Source organism: Serinus canaria, chromosome 17 (genome assembly GCF_022539315.1).
Source record: "Serinus canaria isolate serCan28SL12 chromosome 17, serCan2020, whole genome shotgun sequence".
In the NCBI taxonomy this organism is placed as follows: domain Eukaryota; kingdom Metazoa; phylum Chordata; class Aves; order Passeriformes; family Fringillidae; genus Serinus; species Serinus canaria.
Window position 1 is genome coordinate 4,004,205 of NC_066330.1, and position 20,853 is coordinate 4,025,057.

Sequence of the window (20,853 nt, forward strand, 5' to 3'; positions counted from 1 at the left end):
AAGAGTTACACCTTCTCATAGGTGAATTTGACCAATAACTTTGTGAAAAAAAAAAACCAAAACAGCAGAACAGGAGTTTTGAGAGCATTTGAGGTGGTTTATAAGCCCTCAGAAGGATGGCCTTCAGACAGCAGACTGAGACAGTATTTGGAATTTAGCATTCTCTTTTTTGGGAAAACACAGGTCTCTCCGTGCTCAGGAGCCTCTGAAAGAGCAGCACAGTGAAATTGGGAAGAAGGTGCAAAAACCTCAATCTTTTCTTCTCATCGATTGGGAAAAGGAGTTCGCTTTGCTCAGTAAACAGAGCTTTGATGGATTCCCTGGGTCCTTCCAGGAGCTGATCTGCTAAAATGACATTTTTATTACTGTTCATAAACTCCAATCTCCGGCTGCTGCCAAGAGATTAGACATAAGCTGTGGGCAAACTTGCTGGTCCGGTGGCTCAACAGGCAAGGGCAGGAGAGGTGAGAGTTTAGAGCTCACTGCTGTCGGGTGTGAGAGGGAGAGGAAGATGCAGGAGGTGCTTTGGACTGAGGGCTGGGGGGACACAGGAGGTTTAGCAAGCAGGGGATTGAGGGGAGGCATTTTCTGAGCTGCAGAGTTTCCTTCCTGGAAGTCCCTCTATTCCCAGAGCAGGGGCCAGCCGGGGTGTAGTGAATGTTCTGGGGATGGGGAGGAGCAGAGGTAGTGCTCATATTAGTGGATGATTGTCTTTAGAGCAATGAGCCCTGAGGGAAGGGCATTACAGGAATATAAAGATGGGAAGGGAAATTTGCACACAGTTCTATTATTTTTCCCTTTTGAGAAGGTGAGCTCTGTTCTCAGTGTGCTGATGAGTCAGGAAATCCATCCGGCTCTCAGATATTTATAAGGGACTAGCTGGTAACTGGTGAAAAATGCATGGACTACTGGGACTCTAATATCAGAGGAGTCTTCCTGTGCCATCTCCATGCTTCTCTTTCTTCATCCCTACATCTCTGTTCCCACTCTCCTCATATCTGCTGCCACTCAGTATCAATGACTCTTGAGAGAAATGCCACAAACTCACCTTTTGTGGCCAAAGGAGCAGCTTTGCAGGAGCCAAACCCAGTGCAATTCAATGGAGCTTTGTTTCAGTCCCTAACACCTCCCCAGCACCTGCCTTCCCCTTTTGGGACTGTACCAGTGCTGTGCAACCTTCTCAGGTCTTTAACATGCCAACCTTTTCTGCCAGCTGCTGACCAGAAGGTGTCCCAAAGGACCAGCCCTGTGTCCTTTCAGCTGGAACAGCTGAATCTTTAAGTGTGTGTATATATATATTTATATATATGCAGCAGCAAACAGAATTCACTGGTGTTTTCCCTTCCCCTCAGCACTGCAGTCTTTCCTGTGTGCCTATACCACCTATCCCAAGGACCTCAAGCACATCTTTCACATCAAATCTCTCCACCTGGGTCATGTGGCCAAGAGCTTTGGGCTGAGAGATGCCCCCCAGAACCTGACTGCTCTTCCAGCTGCTGGCTCAAAGAGGAAAACCAAGCCAAGACCAAAAAGGTAGGTCAGCCTGATGTTCCTGAGCTGTGCTGTGCTTTGCTCCTCAAGGTGGTTGGGCTTGCTCCAGGAATCGAGTGTAAGAAAAGCAGATCTGATGGTAGAAATGATCCTTCTGCAAACCTGGGGTGTGAGTAGCTCTGGCAAAAGCATTTCTGAAAAATCCTGTGGGATCTCTCCTGAGGACAGTCTGCAGCAAGCCCAGAGTTGCAGCTCTGGTGTGTGCTCAGGGTCCTCCTGTTCTGTGTAAGGAGTTGGAGACTCCTGGTGCTCCTGGAGGAGCCCTGAACCCTCCTCTGTGCCTGCAGAGGAGCTGAAGGTGCTCAGTGCATCTGATCCTGCTGCTCTGAGTTGGTTCAGGACAGATAATCCTCTCTTTTGGGATCACAGTGCTGAGGACATACTCTCTTCCCCGGTGCAAAGGCAGGATCCAGGAAAATCATTGCAATAATTCAAAGGAGGAAAATCTTTTTTTCTTTATCAGCATCAATTGTGACTCTCCGTGTACAAACCCTGTTAGCAAACCTTAGCCATGCAATTAAAGCACTAATCCACATAATTGTTCCAGGGCTGGGCACTTCTCTTGCACATGCACCTATCCTGTGAAAAGAAAAAAAAAAAAGCAAGGGGAAGGGATTTGAAAATAAAAAGTTGGAGCCTGCATTGTCCTGCTTTCAGCAGCCACCAGGGACAGGCCACTGCTCTGCCTCCTGCTCCAGCTGACCCTCCTCAGCAGATGGGCAACAGGATGGGAATGCCCCTGTGAGCAGGGGATTTAAGGGAGCTTTATTTCGGGAAGAATAGCCTGATTAGCTGATAAAGAGCATGTAAGATGGTATGGGGTGGGCTTTGATGTCTTGCTGGCCCAGCAGGGTGTCAAGCTATGAGTGACAGTAGCGTGTCACAGGATTACTTGGCCTGTAACAATGCCTCTCTCTGTTCCTGTGATGTTGCTACTCTGTTAGAGCTACTTTTACCCTTGTTACAAACCTCTTTTAGATGGGGGTTCCTCCTCCCCAGTCTTCATCCCATTATAGCACCGACAAGCTCAAGATACAGTAGGTATTTACACACAGGACCTGTGGGGTTGGGGGATGTGGAGGTGTTGGAACAAATGGTCTGAGAGTGATTTGAGAGCTCATTTGCACGTGGATCACAGAATTGCAGCTCAAGGAAAGTGGGCAGACTTTGCACAGCTCAAGCTGCAGATGTCAAATCCGGGAGCATCAGCAAAGACCCTGCAAAAAAATAGCCAAAGTTGTGATGTGCAACAATTGTTCCTGCCTGTGAAACTTGGCTTTAATCAGCTTTCTCTGTGTGTGCTTAAATAAATAAATAAATAAATAAAGGGAGAGGGTACATTAGTATTTATAGGATAGTTTAGAGAAAGTGAATATTGATTCAAATTCAGTCTGCACTTGCATAAATCCAAGATTCTGCTATTAACTTAGAGAATTCCTCTTGATTTCACACTGACAAAGCAGAAAGCAAAACTTAGCCTGCCATTTGGAAGACAAATGGTTTCTAACTGTAAAATGCAAGGCTTGAAATTATAACAGCACAGTCACAGAGCAATCTTTTTAATTATAATTCTCACATGATGCTGTGAGTGTTGGTTGTCGTATTACACATTGTCTCCCAACATCTGATACTGGTTTTTAATCAGGCTGCTCACTAAAGCCTCATCTCTCAGCACCTGCCTAGAGAATAAAGGGCAGGCACTCCAGGTTGAAAGTGGGGTAAAGGCAACCATTAAATGTTTCCTTAAGAGGACAAAGAAGACTTTTCATTTCCTTTGAAGTCTCTTTTTGTGCTTGGCGCCTCCTTGGAGAGCCTGCTGGGGGAAGGTGAGACAGTGAGAGGGAGCAGCCAGGTGTGTGATGTTCCAGTGCTGAAATGTGGGAGCAGCCCTCTCCTCATTGCCCATGTCAACTTCCATGCATTTTTCAGAGGTCTTTGTGCAAACCAGCTGTCCCCTTAGCTGGAGTGGATCTTGCAAAACCCGATCTGAAGACGGAAAAATAATTGCCGGCGCTGTTTTCAGAAAGTTGCAGTGCTGTGTTGAGGTGAGAGATGAGCACAAGAACCAGATACTGCATATTGAATTACAGTACATCAGCTTAGTCAGTGTCTGGGCTCATGCTTTGACTGCAGGCTAGAGGCAAGGAAGCTGATCCCACCTCCACTGAGGGATTAGCTGTCCTTGCTTCGCCGTGGAGTCGCGGCACGCCGAGGAAGTGGCTGACAGGCCAGATAGATTTGTCTTCTGACTCCTTCACAATGCACATGCCACAGACCCACTGCCATTCCACCATGCATCCCTGTGCTGCTCAGGCTTGTGCATTCTGGATCAACTGAGGGTCTGCTTTGCCTTTGAAATCAGGAGGGCCAGTGTGTGCCCCCAAAGGCTTTCACTGCAGTGAGCGATTGCGACTTAATTTGGCTTTTTTGTGAGTTGAAGCCATCACAAAGGTGACTCTTTAGTTCAGCTGATTCTGTGGAGCTCCCTGCTACAGGAATTTCTGATGCAAGAAACGCTCAGAAGGATTGAATTTACTTATGAGTATCAAGAATTTCTACAGCTTATGCAAAAAGTGATATAAAAACAAAGGTGAAAACCCCCTCGTGCTTCAGAGTTTAAGTCAACCCTCAAGTGAAATGGGATCAGGAAGAGGAGTTTGAGAGCACTGCTGTACATCATTATCACAGTGCCATTGCTCTGATGTGGAGATGGGCATGGCCTGAAGGCTTTGGCTGCAGGATCATTGTGTTAATTCATTCTTCAGCATGGTCAGGTAGAATCAGACAGCTCCTGGGAAACAGACCTTGTAGCCCTGTGTCCTCCACATGGCCAGGGCAGCAGCTTCCTTTGGGTGCAAACTCGTGGCCTTTTACCTTCTCTCCCCCTCACATCCTTGGTTCCACTTTTGAACATCTTGGCATTGACAATTTTTGAAAAATACAGGGCTTGTGACTTGAGGCTGCAGCTGGGCCTCCCTGCACAGCAATTGTCTCATCATTAGAAGCACTTTGCTTGCCAGTTTTTATGTGCACATTTAGAGCTTTCCTGATATCACTTAATTAGTCAAAATGCAGCTTTGGAATTCTGCCCACTGGGAATTTCACTTTGGGCAGTCTGCTCTAGAAAGCCAAACTGGAGCTCAGGTAAGAGCTTGGGCAAATGGAGCCAAAAATGAGAGGAAGATACATGGCTGCTGTGAAAGGAAACATCACCATCACTCTTCATTAAGGTAGTTCAGGGACACAGGTGAGTCCTGGCTACCACATCATGATGGTATAAAAGAAATCTTCTTATGAAATTAAAGTTTCATAGTTGTAAAATCCATCTGATTGTTTCCTGCATACAGCAGTGCCCTTTATTACTGTCCTGTTCCACTGTGGCTGCAGCACAGAGCCTTTCTCCATCTCTAATCAAGTTAACAGTGCCTGCCCACAGAGCTGGAAAACCTCTGTGCTGGGGGCTGTGCACCAAATATTGCCATCTCTCTCTAATTGTAATACATTCTGATCTCTAGGCCGGGAAAGGGCCTGACAGAAGCAAGAATCCTGGGAGGATCCCACATCCCAGTGCTGCTTTTGTCCTTTTTCCATAGGCTGAAGACTAAGGGATGGCAGTGAAAGTGAGACTGGGGTTTCTGTGTGGCTGAAATGCATTTCACTTCAGTAGGGCAAGGTGGGCTTTGCTGCTCAGCACACCCCAGTGTGGAGACCATCCTGCCCTGAGTGTTCTGGAACAGGCTTGGTGCTCATTCTGGCTGGGTAATAATTTTCCTTGATCTTCTCAAGCATCTGCATCAGCTGGGAGCAGAGGACCTGGGCCATCTGTTGACCTGTCGAGAGCAGTGGAGGATTGCTGATGGATTTCTTGCCCCCACTCTGCAAAAACAACAGCAGCAAAACCAACCCAAACAGGGTTGCATTGGCTGCAGATGGTTCATGCAATGCTATAAGTAGGAAAAGCAGGTGTTGCAGCAGCCTTGGCCCAGAGGTAACCCAGCTCTGCTGCTGGCACAGTGTCAAGGAGCTGTTGGAGATGCTGTCAGGCAGATTGATGGTGCAATCCACGTTGAAATGTTTTCTGATAAATGGAACGGCCTCCTCGGGTCTCCTCCAAAGACACACCGTGAGTTCTGGGACTGTGTGTCAGAACTTCATCCTCCTCCTTCCTCAGCTGGAGCAGTTTGGGAGCCTTTGGATGCTGCAGATGCTGGGAGTTGGTTAAAGGTCACTACACCTGTGCACTGCATTGCAGCAGCATCTCACACAGCAAGACAAAGGAACAGGCAGTGATGCCAGCCAGGTTGAGAGGCACCTCCAAGAACAAGATCACTCACACTGAGGTGAAAGATGAGCAGAGGCATCTTCTGAGCCAGGAGAAGGAGATCAGTGCAAAGCATTCAGATTTCCTCAGAGATGGAGGGTTGGGCAGCACCAGCATCCCTGAGATCCCTGTGGCTCCCAGGTGGGGAAGGGGAGCAGCAGGCTGGGAGCAGCTCTGGAAATGGGTGTAGAAGGGAACTGAGGCAAAGGACAGAAGGATTTTACTCTTTCCTTCACTGGAGACTTTTTCTTCCAGATGTTCCTCTCCTGCCTTTTCATCATTCAGTGATGTATTTAGCAAGATCCACAAGTTTCTCATGTTTAAACAGTATTTAAATCATTCCAGTTTATGGAGGATAACAGGATTTGGGGTTTTTTTTGTTTTTTTTTTTTTGTCTTTAAAAATTTGGCCTGATCTTTTCCAGCCTTTGAGGAGATAACAAAGTCATCTAGGGACAGTTCCTCTTTTTCCTTATTATCTCTCTGCTGAGGGTCTTGGTACCAGCTTTTGTGAGGTTGCAGCTTCATTACGGATGACCAGAGTCTTTTATTCCTTCCTCTGTCTCAGTATACCATGGTACCCAGACAGGAGATCACAGCAAGAGATGCTCATCACCCATGTGCTTTTCCAGTGATGGGAACATGGGTTCTGTCTGTGTTGCAAATGCATCTTTACATTTACAGCCTTCCTGTGAAGCTTTTTGCCACAGTATCACCACACAGCTCCCTTAAATTAACATCCAACCAGCCCTCAGCACCAGGGACAGCACAGGGAGCTGGGAGGATGGAGATGGAGGCCAAAGAGATTAAAAACCTTGCCCAAGGATGCTCAGGGGTGAGTGTTAAGGTCTTGCTCAGTTCTCCTGGGCTTTGTCTCATAACCTTGGTGAGGGAAGGTGCCCTGTGGTTATCTTGCTGCTCCCAGAGACTGTCACCAGTTGGGCAGAGAGGAAAATTTACAGCTTTACAGCAGGAATTGGGGCTCCTGAGCTGGTGCAGTTTCCTGGTGTGCTGTCACTGCAGGCTGGTGCTGTTCCCTGCAGCTCCTCCATCTCATGGTTACATGGGGCCTTGACAGCTGCTTTTCTTCTGTCTGTGATGAGCACAGGTTCCACAGCACAACTCCATTGATTTTTGTGGCCCTGGGTTAGAGGGAGAGAGCTCCCTTTTCCCTGCATCCCTGCTTTTCTGTGTACAGCTGATCACCTCAGCAGGGAGTATTGATTTACTAATTGGGCAGCAATTCCACCTGATTGATAATAAAGTGTTGGACAACCTCCCTGCTGAGCTGCAGCTCAGCCCTGCAGCTACTGGTGGATTCCTTGTCCTTCTGCAGCAGAGAGTTCCCTGTTGTTCAGTAAACTGGTGTGTTGCTTGGAAACCCAGGAATTACTGTAGGAAATGCTTGGAGACAACAATCAAAGTGTCAGATAGGAGCTTCACCCACTGGTGGAGAGGGCTGAACAGGGGATACCCCTGCACAGGCTGTGGGAAGGGAGCAAGCAAACACCCCAGGCTGCCAGGAGTTTACTTCCCTTGTCCTCCCTGGGTGTTTGGCCTATTGAATGCCTTGATCCATTGCTGCAGCCAGAATTTCTTCTTCTCTTCAACACCCAGCATGGGTTTGGACCCCTGAAGGGACTTTGAGGCAGTGCTAGAAGGTGTCACCTTTAGGACTGCTGAGTCCCTGTGTTGTCACCAAAGCTCTCTGGCATGGGTGTGGGGCTGCTGTTCAGTTCAGTTCCCTCCTGTGCAGAGGGACAGACAGATTTCTGTTCTGTTTTTCTGGAAACACTTGAGATCTCTTACAGGTCCTTACTGGAACTTGCTCAGAGGTGCACCCTGTCCAGGGCCAGGCTGGAAGGGGCTCAGGTTGGACCTGGTCTAGAGAAAGGAATGAGGTGATGTTGAGGGTCCCTTCCAACCCAACCAGTCTGTGGCTCTGTGGTGATGAAGAGGAGGGTGGGACATGCCAACACCAGTAGCTGTGGACACCCTGTTGTGCCCAGGACCCACAAACTAGGGAATGACTGGTCCTGCACCCAAGAAATTGTGTTTTAAATAACTGAGGGTGAGCTTTGCCCAAGGTGGTAGAGCAGGAGAGACAGAACTCGTGGTGGGAAAATGCTGAGTGAGTTTTGATATTTATAGCTGGCAGTTTAGGGCTGCAGGGGCACCCATGTTGGAGTTTGGTGGCCATGCAAAATGCAGCTACCCTTGCAGAAGCCAGTCTCTGGAGAGGGAGGCTGTGAGGTGCATGGGATGGCTGCAGGACACTGCAAGAAAAGAAAATCTGATGGATCTGTTGGGTTTAGACTCATGATTTTAATTTTTTCCCTGGTTTTTTTGGGAGGGGGTTTTGTTTTCAAGCTCTATTTATAAAATGTTTCCATTGTTCAATGTCATTGGGCTGTTAGGTTGGTTACTATTATTATTATTATTATTATTATTATTATTATTATTATTATTATTATTATTATTATTATTATTTATTTATTTATTTATTTATTTTTTATTATTTCCAAACTGCTGTGTCACCTCATTCATCATCCTTCAGGCACACAAGCTTCCCTCCTTCTCCCCACCACCCCTGCAAGAGCATTTGTACAGAACAAAGGCTTGCTTTGAAAAACGCCGTGATATTTTGCCACCTTTGTGGAAACCTGTCACAACAAAACCTAATTTTGCATGAGGCAGAATTTCAAATCAAGCCTCAAGGAAAGGGAGCTGCTCCTTCTCCAATGTGCAACTGTCAGTGGCATTGCAGGAACCCACCCAGCAGGAGAAGGGGTTCTGAATTCCTGAATTCCTCTGCTCTTCCCCCTGCCCAGGTCTGAGCTGCTCAAGAAGACCCACAGCAAACGCCGCCTTGCTGAGCTCCTGTGCTCTGAATATTCCAGTGGGATGGACACTGCTGGAGCCAAGGTCAAGAAGAAGAAGAAAAAGCAGAGAAAAGCTGGCAACCAGCAGATTCCAACATAAGCCAGGCCCTTCCAGTCACTGGCTGTAAAAGCTGCTTGAGTGCCTCAGCCGGGGGTCAGGGTGACCTGCCAAATCAGCTGAGGAGTGTTTCAATTTATCAGGCAAGTGTGGGAGGGATCCTGGGGATCTTGGCCTCCTCCCCTTCATTCCATAGGTCCAAGTGGAATGGAATCTAGGCGTGTCCTGTTTACTGCTGCAGTTCAGTGTGGCCTCCTGAAGATGCACCATGATCCTAAGTTGTTTTTTTAGCAAGAAAAATAAAAAAAGGTTAAATATGATTTTCAGAGAAATGTGATGTGTGTGTAACATGAAAGTGAGACAAGTTGGGGCAGGAAGTGCTTTTCTGTTTAAGGAACACTCCACAATCCCTTACTTGCTGTTTCCAGCCAGGTAAACATGGCAGGGGAGGAGCACCATGGAGAGGGGAATCTTCCCTGTCCCTGTAAGGGGAGCATTTCTGTTCCTGTCTCAGGTAATGAAGCCACACTGCTGCCACCTCCTCTCCTGTCCTCTGTCCTCTGTCCCTGGTCACTGTTGGTCAGAATTGCCACCTGCAGTGATGCCAGTGGCAGGATTGTGGAGAGCTCTTCAGTGCAGTGACACACACAGTCCCTTTGGGGCAGAGCTCATGGGCACAGAACTCCCTGTCACAGCTCCTGGGGACAAACATTGTCACTGTGGGAAGGAGCCAGAGTGGAATCCAGCAGCCTCCAAACTTCTGCTTGCCTGCAGCATGTTGTCATTCCTGATTATGTAACACAGAGGGAGTCTGAGGTGTCTCACCTCTCTGAACATTAAAGCTTTGCAGGTTCTTGCAAACCCTTGCCAGTCATGACCCAGCCTTTTGGGGCTCTCTGCCTTGCCTGGGCCTCTTTGGGCTAATGGATTTCACTTCTTGCTTTTCCCATTTGCCATCCATCTTGTTCCCATCAGAGAACTGGGGCTCTGGGAAAAGGGGTGGCCCTGGTGTGCTGAGACTGGCACTTGTTCACCACAGGGTGTGAAATGAAACCCAAACTGCCCTGTGAGTGGGAAAGTGCCCCCAAAACCTGCAGGAGATTTCCCTACAGGTGAGCACCCACCTGTCCCTCCCTCTGCTTCTTCCAGCCCCTCCTAGAGCACAAGCACCAAGCAGGGCACAGGTGAGAGCAGCACAAACCCAGCCAAAACACAACTTTCTGCTCCCTGCACGTGTCTTCCTCGAGAAAAGGGATGAGGAAGAGCAGCCCACCATGACCTGAGCCAGGCATGTTTAATGCAGGAGCAGAAAGTGCTCAAATAGTGGCAATTTCAGATGTCAGAAGGAAGAAAAGTACTGAAAAAGGAGTATAAACAGATGAAAATGATGCCTTGTAAATGCAGAATTGAGGGCACCTACTTTGGGCTGTAGTGAGTCATACAAAGGATTGTAGGAGAGCAGCAATCAGCCCCAAAGTATTTAATTTCTGAAGTGAAGGTAACTTTTGAAACCAGAATTTTTCTTTCCTCTCAGGCAATTATCAAACACTTCAATTTCACTGCAATACTTTTTTCAACACTTCTGAAAGATGACAGAAAGGCTCCAGTATCAAATTAACCATGATTTTTCAGAGAGAATGAAGTTACAAACATTTATTAGATTAAAATAAAATAACAAAGCCCACCTGATTTTGTAATGAGAACTATTTGGAAGAGCAATCAGGTTTAAGGCAAATGTCAACTTAAACAGAAAAGAAACCCCTGAGGATGAAAATGACTCAGAATGATGCAGAGAGTGCAAGTTTGGGAATGATCTTGTGCATGAAGGGAAAGTACATGACCTTCTCCTGGCTGACTGTCACGTAGGAATTAATAGGGACTATTGGCAAATTCATAAGAGTAGGAAAAAAGGCCAGCAGCACAGAGGTGAGAGACATCAGGAGATCTCAGTGCTGCCTCTATTAACTGGGCATGAAACAGTACAAATGGTTATGATGAATCAAGTGATTTTTAAAAGATATTAGAGTGCCTTTTTCTTTCAGCTTCACCATCTTCAGCAGATAGGGCTGGATAGCTTGAGTGATAAGGGAAAGAGAGAGGAGGAGATTGCTGAATAAGAAAGTGTTGAATGCACCTGCACCTGAAGTTAAATGCATGTGCAACCCATTTCTCCTAATAAACTCGAAGGCTGATGAGAAAAATGTGTTTGAATTGTGGCTGGGTGAGCAGGAGCCAAATTGTGCCCTTATTTACACTTGTGCAGCTCCAGATTGGCTCTGAGCTGACTTCACCCTTGTGCACCACTCAACTCAAGAAGAGCCTGGTAGGTTTGGGGTTGATTTCACTCAAATCACCCTTTCATTCAGGCAGGGCAGGGTGTAGTGCTTGGAGCTGTGAGCTGCTCTGGAGTTCCATCATTTCCACCTCCTGTGGCAGGACCAGTGTGTTGTGTGTGCAGAGGTTCCCAAATCCTCTGAGCACCCAAATGCCAGAGGAGCAGCCAGGGGTGACAGTGGATTCCCGTGGCATGGAGCAGGTGGATGTTGCCCTGATCTTCTGGATTTTCCCCTCTTGCTCTGAGGTATGTGGTGTGTGCTGAGGGGTCTTGGCTGGGTGGGAGCTGGCAGGGGAGGGAGCTGGGTTTGGCAGTGTTGGTGGAACTGCAGCTTTGGTTTTGGCTGTGGTCCTGTTTGCCTGTCTGCATTGTGGTGGAGGGCAAGGGCCCTGCAGCCCAAAGCCCCTGGGTTTGGTCTGGAAATTGTAGCATGGTGTAACTTTTCTACAGAGCTGCTTGTGAATCAGACCAGGGCTTAGCTGGGTTTGCCTTCCCTGCTCTCACACCCTGAGATTGCAGGAGATGCTCTTGTGTTTTCTCAGCTCTCTTCTGGCTCCGTGTCCTTTAGCTGTGGTAGGAGCTCATATCCTCCTCTCCTCTGCAGCTGGAGAGTTCACACTGCAAGGGTTTGGATTAGGAAAAAGCAAGGAGGGGCAAGGGTCACAGTTGAACACCAGGGGCTAGGTCAGACACAGGACCTTGTTTTCTCCATAAAACTGGGAGAGGGCAGGAGAAGCAACAGCACTCTGGGCTTTCCATTGTGACATAGTTTTGTTTGGTGCTCGGATGAAGCCATGGAATATCTTGGCTAGAAACAATTCTGCTGATTGCAGTGACTTTGTGTGTGCTGGCATGTCCAGCAGAGCAGCTCCTGCTGTGGCTGTTCTGAGGGTGCTGGTCCTGGTTAAAGCTGTGCCAGGAGGGGAGGAAGGCGGCCCTTGAGATGGGTAAAAGCCTGGAAGGGACCCGAGAGCCAGGACTGTGTTTGGCCCTGGCAAACCCACTGCACCCTCTGGATCCAGAGCCTGGAGCTGACAGAACCCAACCAGCAGCAGCAGCTTGTCTGTTGGGCTCTGTACCCTGGAGAAATCCCTGCTGCAATACTCCAAAGGTTTCCCTGCTGGGACTGGTGCTTCTCAACTGTTCCATTTTTTGCTTTCCTATAATTTCAACTCAGCACAGCCTGTCCTACCCCTGGGGCTTTGCCAGGATTGTGCCCACCTGGCACCATCCTCTGGAAACATTTCCAGCCTGCTCAGGGGCTGCTGTGGGTGCAGGGCCAGTGCTGGTGGGCTCTGCTGTGGGACCCCAGCTCCCATCTCAGTCCCTGCACACAGGCTGGAGGTGAGGCTGGTCCTCCAGCAGGTTTTGAGCTGCTGAGATCCTCCCACAACGATGCTGCTCATGTGGCAGTGCTCACTGCTTAGAGCCTGTGGTGTCTTCCCTAAACTGTTTTATCTTGAAGCTTGACTCTGCTGTGAGATCTCCCTGGCAGCAACAGCTCCAGCTCTCCCGTCCCCTCTGCTCTCTTTCCTTCCCACCACTCCCGGCACAGCCATCCCCCTTTCCAGAGCAGAGGATTCCTCGGGACTCTGTCCTGCTCTCTCCTCCCATCCTCCTAGCACAGACTGGACCCTGGCACTGTGTTATGGGGCTGGCTCCACTGGTACAGGGGAGTTTCCAGCTCCTTCCAGATGCGAAATGGCAAATTTAAATATTGCAATTACAAACGTGTAACGAAGCCTTGTACTTCATTAATGTAAGAGGAGGAATCTGCTATGGCTACAAGGACAATTAAATATTAGAGAATGTCTTTGATTCACATTCCTGCTGTGTAAATGGGAGGAAGGTTGCTGTATGCTCCTTGCCTTTGCGCTCACAAAATGAAAAGCACACCCACTGCAAGTTGTCCTTTGATAGATTTTTAATATGATTTTAAAGAGTTTTGTTTGGTCTCATTCTTATTCAATGAGATTAATTTAAAGCACTTATCCCCTGGGTTTAAGTCAATCCATGTAGGATTTGGGACGGGGGTTGTTACCCAGGGAGGGGGTTGTTTGCAGGCCTCTCTGAAAGACTCCTTTCCCACTTCATTAACCCCGAGCTGGGAGCGACCCCCCTTCCTCCTCCTCCTCCTCCTCCTCGCCCAGCCGAGGCCCGGGGATTTACCAAACTCCGCCATTCTCATGCAAAGAGCCGGCCCATCCACAAAGGCCGGGGGCTCTCTCCCCCAGGCGTGGCTGCGCATTTGGCCGAGCCGACAATCGCGGGGCTCGGGGCTAACGGGGCAAAGCTCCCGGGACGGAGCCGGCCCGGGGGCACCGGGCTGGGACCCGGCCCGGGGAGCCGGGGAGGGGGTTCTGGAGGGCCGGTGGGTGCCGGGGGGGGGGGGGGCTCGCAGACAGCCGGGCCCGCCGGGGGGAGCGGCCGGGGCCGGGGGGACCCGCAGCCCATCTGTCGGCTCCCCGAGCCGGCGAGCGCTGCCCGGCTGTCCCGGGCACCAGCTGCCGGGCCCGCTGGCCGCGGCCAGATGAGCGACACTTTTAAAGGGTGGAAACAATCCATTTTCCAAAGCGATCATTTAAAGCACTTAGGCAATTATACACTTAAGATTAGCGTTATTAATTCACCGGAGTCGCGGCTATCACCGCGCCGGGCTGCCCCGGTTCCCCCGCCGCAGCCGTGGCCGATCCCGCATGCCGGCACTGGAGCCGGGCCCCGGGGGGACATCGGGCCCCGGGGGGACATCGGGCCCCGGGGAGCGAGCGGGGGGCTCCGTGCGATGGGAGATGGGAAAACTCCTCTTTGCTTTTCCCTTCCCCTCGGCGGCGGCAGTTCCGCCAGAGCAAACAAGCGGGAGGGGAAGAAGGGGCCGGCGGAGGCGAGACCCGTTTGTTTGTAAAGAAGTTTTTATTTCCACATTTAAAAAAGAGGGGAGCGGGAGCGGCCGCGGCGCCCCGAGCCCCCCCCCGCGCCCCCCGCCCGGCCGGGCCGGCCTCGGGATACAGACTGACAAGAATCACTTACACAAATACGCCCTCAGGGTTCACAAATAAATAATTCATATACATTTTGCACCATATTTACATTCCACCGCTTTTTTTTTTCCTTTTTCTTTGTTTTTTACTTTTTTTTTCAAAGTTTAAGTTACAGACGTCCCAAAGTCTCTCTGGGGCCGTCGGCCCGGGTCACCCCGCGGTCCTTCCCGGCGGCGGGGCCGCTGCCCCAGGCTCGGGGAGCCGGAGAAAGCGGGGAGGGCTCTCCCCGGAGCCGCCCGTGGCAGGTGTGGCTCGGCTCCTCGACTGTTCCTGGGGAGGGGGCGGAGAGGCGAAGCCCCCCCGGAGCATCCTTCCCCCCGCCCGTGCTCCCGGCGCCGTCCGGGGTGGGGGACACGAAGCGGCCCCGCTGCCCGTCGGGGGCACAAGGGGGTAAAGGGTGGCGAGTGCCCCGCGGGGTGAGGGGCAGCTCCGTCCTGCCAAGCCTGTCCTTGATTCTTGCATTCTTTATATATTATTTTAAAAAAGGAGGGGGTTGTCTCATTTATAATTTTATGTATATATATATATATTTGGGGATGAGCGGGAGTCTGTCTTTTGCTCGAGGCCCCAGAGGTGTGGGGTGGCCCCGTCCAGTCCCCAGCCCGGTGGGTGCCGGCGGGGCTGCCCGGGCGGCCGGGGCTCACCGGGGCTGTGCAGCCCGGGGCAGGACGCCAGGCAGCGGGGGCAGGGGCGGCGGGGGCTCGCTGCCGCCCTGCAGTCCGTGGATGAGGATGCGGGGCACCAAGGGTCTCTGTAGGGCGGGGGGCGGCGCGCTGGGTCCTCGGTACAGGTAGAGGGCGGCGCCGGGGTCCAGGTTGGAGACCAAACTCTGCGGGTAGAAGTAGGGCGAGGGGAACATCCTCTGGAGGGCTGAGTAGTTGCCAGCCTCAGCCAGCAGCTCCAGCCCCACCGCCGTCTGCCTTTTCCACTTGGTCCTGGAGGGGCAAGTCGAGAGAAGGGGTCAAGGAGGGGAGGGATGCTCCCAAAGCCGCACACTCCCTTGCACACCCCCTTTCCCTGGACTCTGCTCTCACTGAGCATCCCCGCTCCCAGGGCCGGCCTCTCCTGTAGGGCAGGGATGGGATGGGACGGGATGTGATGGGATTAACGGGATGGGATGCAGACCCCATTAATGGGGGGAGGGAGCTTATCTCCCTGGCGGTCCTGCCGTGAGCTCCCACGGAGCTTTCCACAGCCCGGCTGGGACCCGATGGCAGGATGTGAATCCCGGCGATAAAAATCGTGACAGAAATTCAGTCCCTTCTTGGGGGTGTAGGTCCCAGATTGTCACACGGCCCGAGGAGAACACGGGGGGTCCGTAAGCTGAGCGCGGATGCTGCCATCACCGCGATGCTCCAGCCCGAGGCCGCGGCGTCCCCGCTCCGCCGCCCGGGGCTCCGGGACCCTCTCCCCGGGCCGGGGCTGCCGGCGCCGGGCCCGGCTGCTCGGGAGGCTGCGGGAGTCCCGCGGGGGCACAGGCGTGGGGCAGGGTCCCGGGGAATTCTTTTGCGGCAGATATATATATATATATGGATATATATCTGTATCTGTGTCTAAAAATACACATATATATACACATATATATGTGCATGTATGTAAGTGTGTATTTTGATAGGCATATATATCGGTATAGGCATGTATATATATATATATATATATATAAATGTATATAAATGTATATAAATATATATATGTTCATGTGTGTGTTTGTGCCGGATCTCGTGGAGGAGCCCCGGCCCCAGGATCTCGCCGCCGGCGGGCCGGGCTGGCTGGGGAAGGGCTGGGAGCTCAGTTTCGGCTCCAGCGTGTCCTCGCAGGAGGAATTTGGGGAGAGGAGGGGTGATCACAGCGTCCCCCGCCGTCCCTAAACTTCCCCAAACCTCCGACGTGGGGGGAATCTTTGCAGATGGAGAAGTGGGACTGGAAACGATGGGGAGGGAGGGTAAAACCTGGAACGGGCGAGGGGACAGGGCGGGGGCTGCAGCCGGGGATCCCTCGTTTGGTGGCGGTGGCAATGGTCGGGGCTGGCGACGTCGGGACAAACCCACCGAAGCCACCACGTCGCCAGCCCTTTTACAGATTTGTCGCTGAAGCGCTAAACCTATTTCCACCAGTAAATTATTCATCATAATAATAATTGTGTAATTACTGTAAAGGGTGTTAATTATTGATGCCCAAAGCAGTAATTGGTATCTATTATTAATGGGCCGATGTGTTATGCTGTTGTGTTTAGCTGGAAGCCCGGTCCTGTCTCCCCGCCTTGCCGGGGCTGGGGGCACGGGTTGCCCCTCCTGCCCCACACCCGCCCTGCTTCGGCATCGCTTTTCTCCTCTTGGCTTTGGGGTGAAAAGCCCCGGGAGAGGCTGGGACGGGCGGGACATCGCCCCTGTCCCGGTGCCGGGAGGGACAGGGCGGTTTTGGGGTGCAAATCCCTGCTTGGTTTGGGGTGCGCGGCCGGGGAGGGGAGCAGGGCGGGATCCCGGCGCTGTGGGCAGGAGGGAACGGTGCATTTTTACCTTCTGTTCTGGTACCACGTTTTCACCTGCGTGTCGGTGAGGTTGAGGGAGGCGGCCAGCTCCATCCTGTCCTGCACGCTCAGGTATTTTTGCCTCTCGAAGCTGCGCTCCAGCTGGGCCAGCTGATGGTCGGTGAAGGCGGTGCGGGCTTTGCGCGGCTTTTTCAGGCGCACCGGGGGACTGTCCCGGGAACTGGAGATCTCTCGGTCCCCTTCTTCTTTCACTGAGCCGAGAGGGGGGGAAAAGAGGCCAGGTCAGAGCAGGAAGGGAATTACCCTCAGCAGAGGGGGTGACCCAGTGCAGGGCTCGGCTCCGAGTGGGGCTCACGGCACATTTGCTCTGCACCCCTGTAAATTTTAACCCCGGCTGCCAGAGGGAACTCAGGGGCTCCCCGAGCCGGGCCTGGCTTTTCCCCGTCCCGAGGGTCTGGGAGCAGGAACGTTGGACTGTGCCGAGAGAACCCCCGGCCCGGCCCCGCCGCCCTCCTGCCCAGACCCCCCTGATCCCCCTCACCCCTCATTTCTCTCGGGCCAGGACCTTCCTCTGGGCGTATTCTCCCAAACTCAAAAGCTTTCTCGGTGCTTGGATATTTTTTATTTCCTTCTTTTTCTATTTACATTTCTCTCTCTCTTTTTTTTCTTTTTCTTTTCTTTTTTTCTTTTTTTTGTTAACCAAAACAAACCGACCAAAACCGAAAATTGTGAGCCCGCATTTTTTGGAGGGGAATGTTGCCGAGCTGATCCTGCCTCTCCCCTCCGCGGAGAAGCCTCCGTTCCTCCCGGGGATGCTGCCGGGGCACGCAACAAACCTCCCTTCTCCAGGGCGCACAACGAAATACGGGGGAAAGCACTTGGCAAACCCCTGTTTAACCCTGTTATTTATCTTTAAAAAGGCCGAACGTGAGGGGTTGGTGTCGGTTCGTTAGCGCGGTCGGTACATACGCGCCGGCGGAACGATGCGGGAATTTACGCCCTCAAAATGTTGGAAGGAGATGGAAAAATTAAGGAGCAGCAACAAAAATAAAAGGGGAAAAATAAATTCCTGCTTGTGCTGGCCTCCTCCTATCTCCTGGAGGAGATTATGCAGCAAATAGGTTCGATTTATACAAATCGGCGGCGTTTGGATTTGTTGTTGTGGGATTTTTTTAACAGGGGTTTATGTTAAATTTGCTGGTGGCGGGGGTGAGTAGGGACAAGGCTGGAGCCGAACGCGAGCTGATTTCTCTCTGCAGGAAGACAATAATCCGGTTAATTGAGCCACCGGGGAGTGAAACCCTTCAACCAGAAATCCTGGCTCTGGCCGAGCAGGCAGAACGAGCCGGGGATGATCCTCGGGCGGGGAGATCCGGTCCCGGTTCCCGGGGAAGCGGCAGCCCCGACCCGCCGGAACCGGCCAGGGGGGTCGGCCCCGCTCTCTCCCGGGAGCAGCCCCAAAGTTTGTAGGACTTTTTCGAGGAGTAAAGAGGGTCTGGCCTCTAGCATCCAGAGGAGGAAAATCCCCCCGGCCCCTGGGCTAATCCTCGGCTCCTAAAAAGTTCCTGCTCGCCAAAGGGCCGCAGGAACGGCGGCGACGGCTTCCCTGCTCGGTACGGACCGGCCCCTGACTGCTCCTAGCATTAAAAAATAAATAAACAAATATATATATACCTATTAAAAAAAAATAGGTTTTTCCGGCACTTTCGCCGTTGGGGCTTAGGCCGAGCTTCGCAGCCCCTTTGCGGAATAAATCTGGGGCGTTTTGCCCCAGGAAAGGCTATTTCCAAAGCGGCACAAAAAGGATCGCTCTGGGAGCGGGCATCTTCACTCCTCAATTTTACCCTCATTTAAACTGGGCTTTCCTCCCCACTGAAACTGGTTTTTGGTTTTTTTTCCTCCGCTTAGACAGTCTTTTTCCCCTTTCATTTAAGCAGTGGGGGTTTTTGCGCCCTATTTAAGCGGTGTTTCCCTCGCAATTTAAAGGATTTTTTTCCCCATTTAAACGGCATTTGCAGCTTGGCCGTGGCTGTCCCGCTGCAGGGACGGGAGAGGAGCCGAGGGGCCCCAGGAAACGGCCCCCACCCAAATCCGAACCCCGGGGCCGGGCTCGGCCGGCTCAGGGGATGCAGAGAACCCCTCTTTTCTCCTCTCCCCTAGCTTCTTTCGCGTCTCGGCGATTTGGGGCAGGGGGAGAAGAGGTGCAGGAATTTGGGCCAGGTGTAAGAGGCGAGAACAGCCGATGTGGGAATCGCGGCTCTGCCGGCCCTGCAAAGCGATGGGGCCGATGCTTCTTCCCGGGGCACTTCCAGCCCCGGCACCAAGCCCGGGCTCCATCCTTCGTTTGAAAATCGCCCCGTGATGTCCAGAACCTGCCTCCGCCTTTGAGGCTTAATTGGGGGAATATTTTTCCTCCATTAACCAGGTTTCAGCCCAGCGGCTCCGGGCGAGTCCAGGGTGCATTTGCAGCCGGGACGGGGCTCAGCCTGTCCCCCTTTTTTCCAGCCAATCCCCCCAAATTCAGCGGTCCCGCAAGGTGCCATCACCTCCCTGTTCTCCGCCCAGATGGATGGATACCCTCTCCTTTCCCTCGCAAACAGCCGGCGAACAGTTTTCCCCGAGAAAAGTTTCTGCAGAGGTGATCAAGGTGGGATGGGAGAAGACACCCGGAATAAACTGCTCCGAGGGGCGAGGTCTGACCCCAAACCCCCCCGTGCTGTTCCTGTGCCTCTCCCTGCCCCGACTGCAGCAGGGGGAGGCCGGGAAGGAGCTGCTGGGGCCCGGGAGGCCGAAGCCCCCGGCCCGGGGCGAGCAGCCCCCGCATCCCGCCCCACGCCCCGCCGGCGCTGTGGATGCGGCCCGGGGCTCCCTGTCTGCACTGCTCGGTTTTGAACGATTTCCAAAATAATAACCCAAATAACAACAATCGAATCAAACCCCGCCGAGTGGCTTGTTCGTTTCTCACCGGAGCAGGGCACATACCTGGCAAATGCGCGATTATTTTATTACGGTTCTGTTTTGGTTTGTTTGGTTTGGTTTTTCTTTTCTTTTTTGATTTTTTTTTTTTTTTCCCACAGGCAGAAATCCGTCTCCGCTCCCCCTTTCCCGGCGGGTGGAACGGCACAGCCGGATCTCTGCAGCGGAAGGCGGCCTCGGAGCATTCCCGGGGCTCGTTTCATGAAGCGCCGCTTGCCCCAACCCCTTCCACCGGGCCGAGCCCCACCGAGACCCGAACCCCCAAGTTTCCCCAAGTTGGTGCCGACCTCTCGGGCATTTCGGGGGCGACCGACACCGTGACCTGCCCTGAGCGGGTCTTGGGTCCGCAGCGAGATCCCAGAGCTCCGGGAGGCTCCGGGGCCGCTGCAGGATGCGGGTCCGCACAGCCCAGCGGGCTGAGCCGCTCTTACCTTTGTACTCCGAGTCCGAGGAGGAGCTGCTGGTGTTTTTTTCCATTTTCTCCCTAAAATCCTCGCCGGGCTTGGTGGGGATCCTGCCCGCCGGCTCCTGCCCGCCGTGAGGTCCATTGGTGCTGGAGTAAGGCGCGCAGGCTGCCAGGGGCTTGCAGTCGGCCAGGATGTCTCTGATGAGGAAGGAGGAGGTGACGGTCCGGGACTGCGAGGGTGCCGAGACCTGCCCCGGCTGGAGATGCGCATCCAGGCCCGGCCGCGGCGCCGCCGCCTCCAGGCACTCGCGGCCCGGCGAGCGGGGCGAGGGGCACCCGCTGCTGCCCTCCGAGCGGGGGCTCAGCTCCAGCGGGGACCGGCCATCCGCCACCAGCGGGTCCCCCTTGGGCACGGCCGGGCTGCCGGCTCGGTGGGAGAGGATGGAGTCGATCCCAAAGCCGGTGGAGCCCTCCATGGCCCCCGCGAGGTGCCGGCGCTCACACGGGCATTGGCGGGGAGGGCGCGGCGGAAGCGGGTTGATAATGATAATTAACAATAAGAGGAGGGAAAAACAAAAAAAAAAAGAAAGAAAAAAAATTTTAAAAACAACGTAAAAAGAAAAAAAAAGAGCAAAGTTCAGTCTGGGATCCGGGCAACAATTGCTGCAAGGCTCTCCGAGGCGCCGCGCGTTAGATCCAGGGCTGCTCCGTCTTCAGCATCGCGCCCAGCTGCACTCACAGACAGACAGGAGAGGGGGGAGAGGGAGGCAGAGTCAAACTTTGGCCGCGAAGGGGGTGG

General features: G+C 52.6%; 3 protein-coding genes across 3 annotated transcripts in view; 1 reads left to right on the forward strand and 2 right to left on the reverse strand.

Annotated features, from left to right (window-relative positions):
• DDX31 (DEAD-box helicase 31) overlaps positions 1-9,131 on the forward strand; it is a 43,377-nt gene extending 34,246 nt beyond the window's left edge. Inside the window, exons 18-19 of the mRNA XM_050981084.1 lie at positions 1,353-1,533; positions 8,703-9,131. Coding sequence (XP_050837041.1) covers positions 1,353-1,533; positions 8,703-8,853 — 332 coding nt within the window. The 3' untranslated portion in view covers positions 8,854-9,131. The remainder of the gene's footprint in view (positions 1-1,352; positions 1,534-8,702) is intronic.
• A 5,693-nt stretch (positions 9,132-14,824) lies between these two features.
• BARHL1 (BarH like homeobox 1) lies at positions 14,825-20,530 on the reverse strand. The gene is made up of 3 exons (XM_050981093.1): positions 20,080-20,530; positions 16,701-16,923; positions 14,825-15,119 (listed from the first exon to the last, which is right to left on the reverse strand). The coding sequence occupies exons 1-3, from the start codon at positions 20,528-20,530 to the stop codon at positions 14,825-14,827; spliced, it is 969 nt and encodes a 322-aa protein (XP_050837050.1).
• Positions 20,531-20,691: 161 nt separating this feature from the next.
• CFAP77 (cilia and flagella associated protein 77) overlaps positions 20,692-20,853 on the reverse strand; it is a 62,587-nt gene continuing 62,425 nt past the window's right edge. The window contains exon 7 of the mRNA XM_050981142.1: positions 20,692-20,783. Coding sequence (XP_050837099.1) covers positions 20,692-20,783 — 92 coding nt within the window. The remainder of the gene's footprint in view (positions 20,784-20,853) is intronic.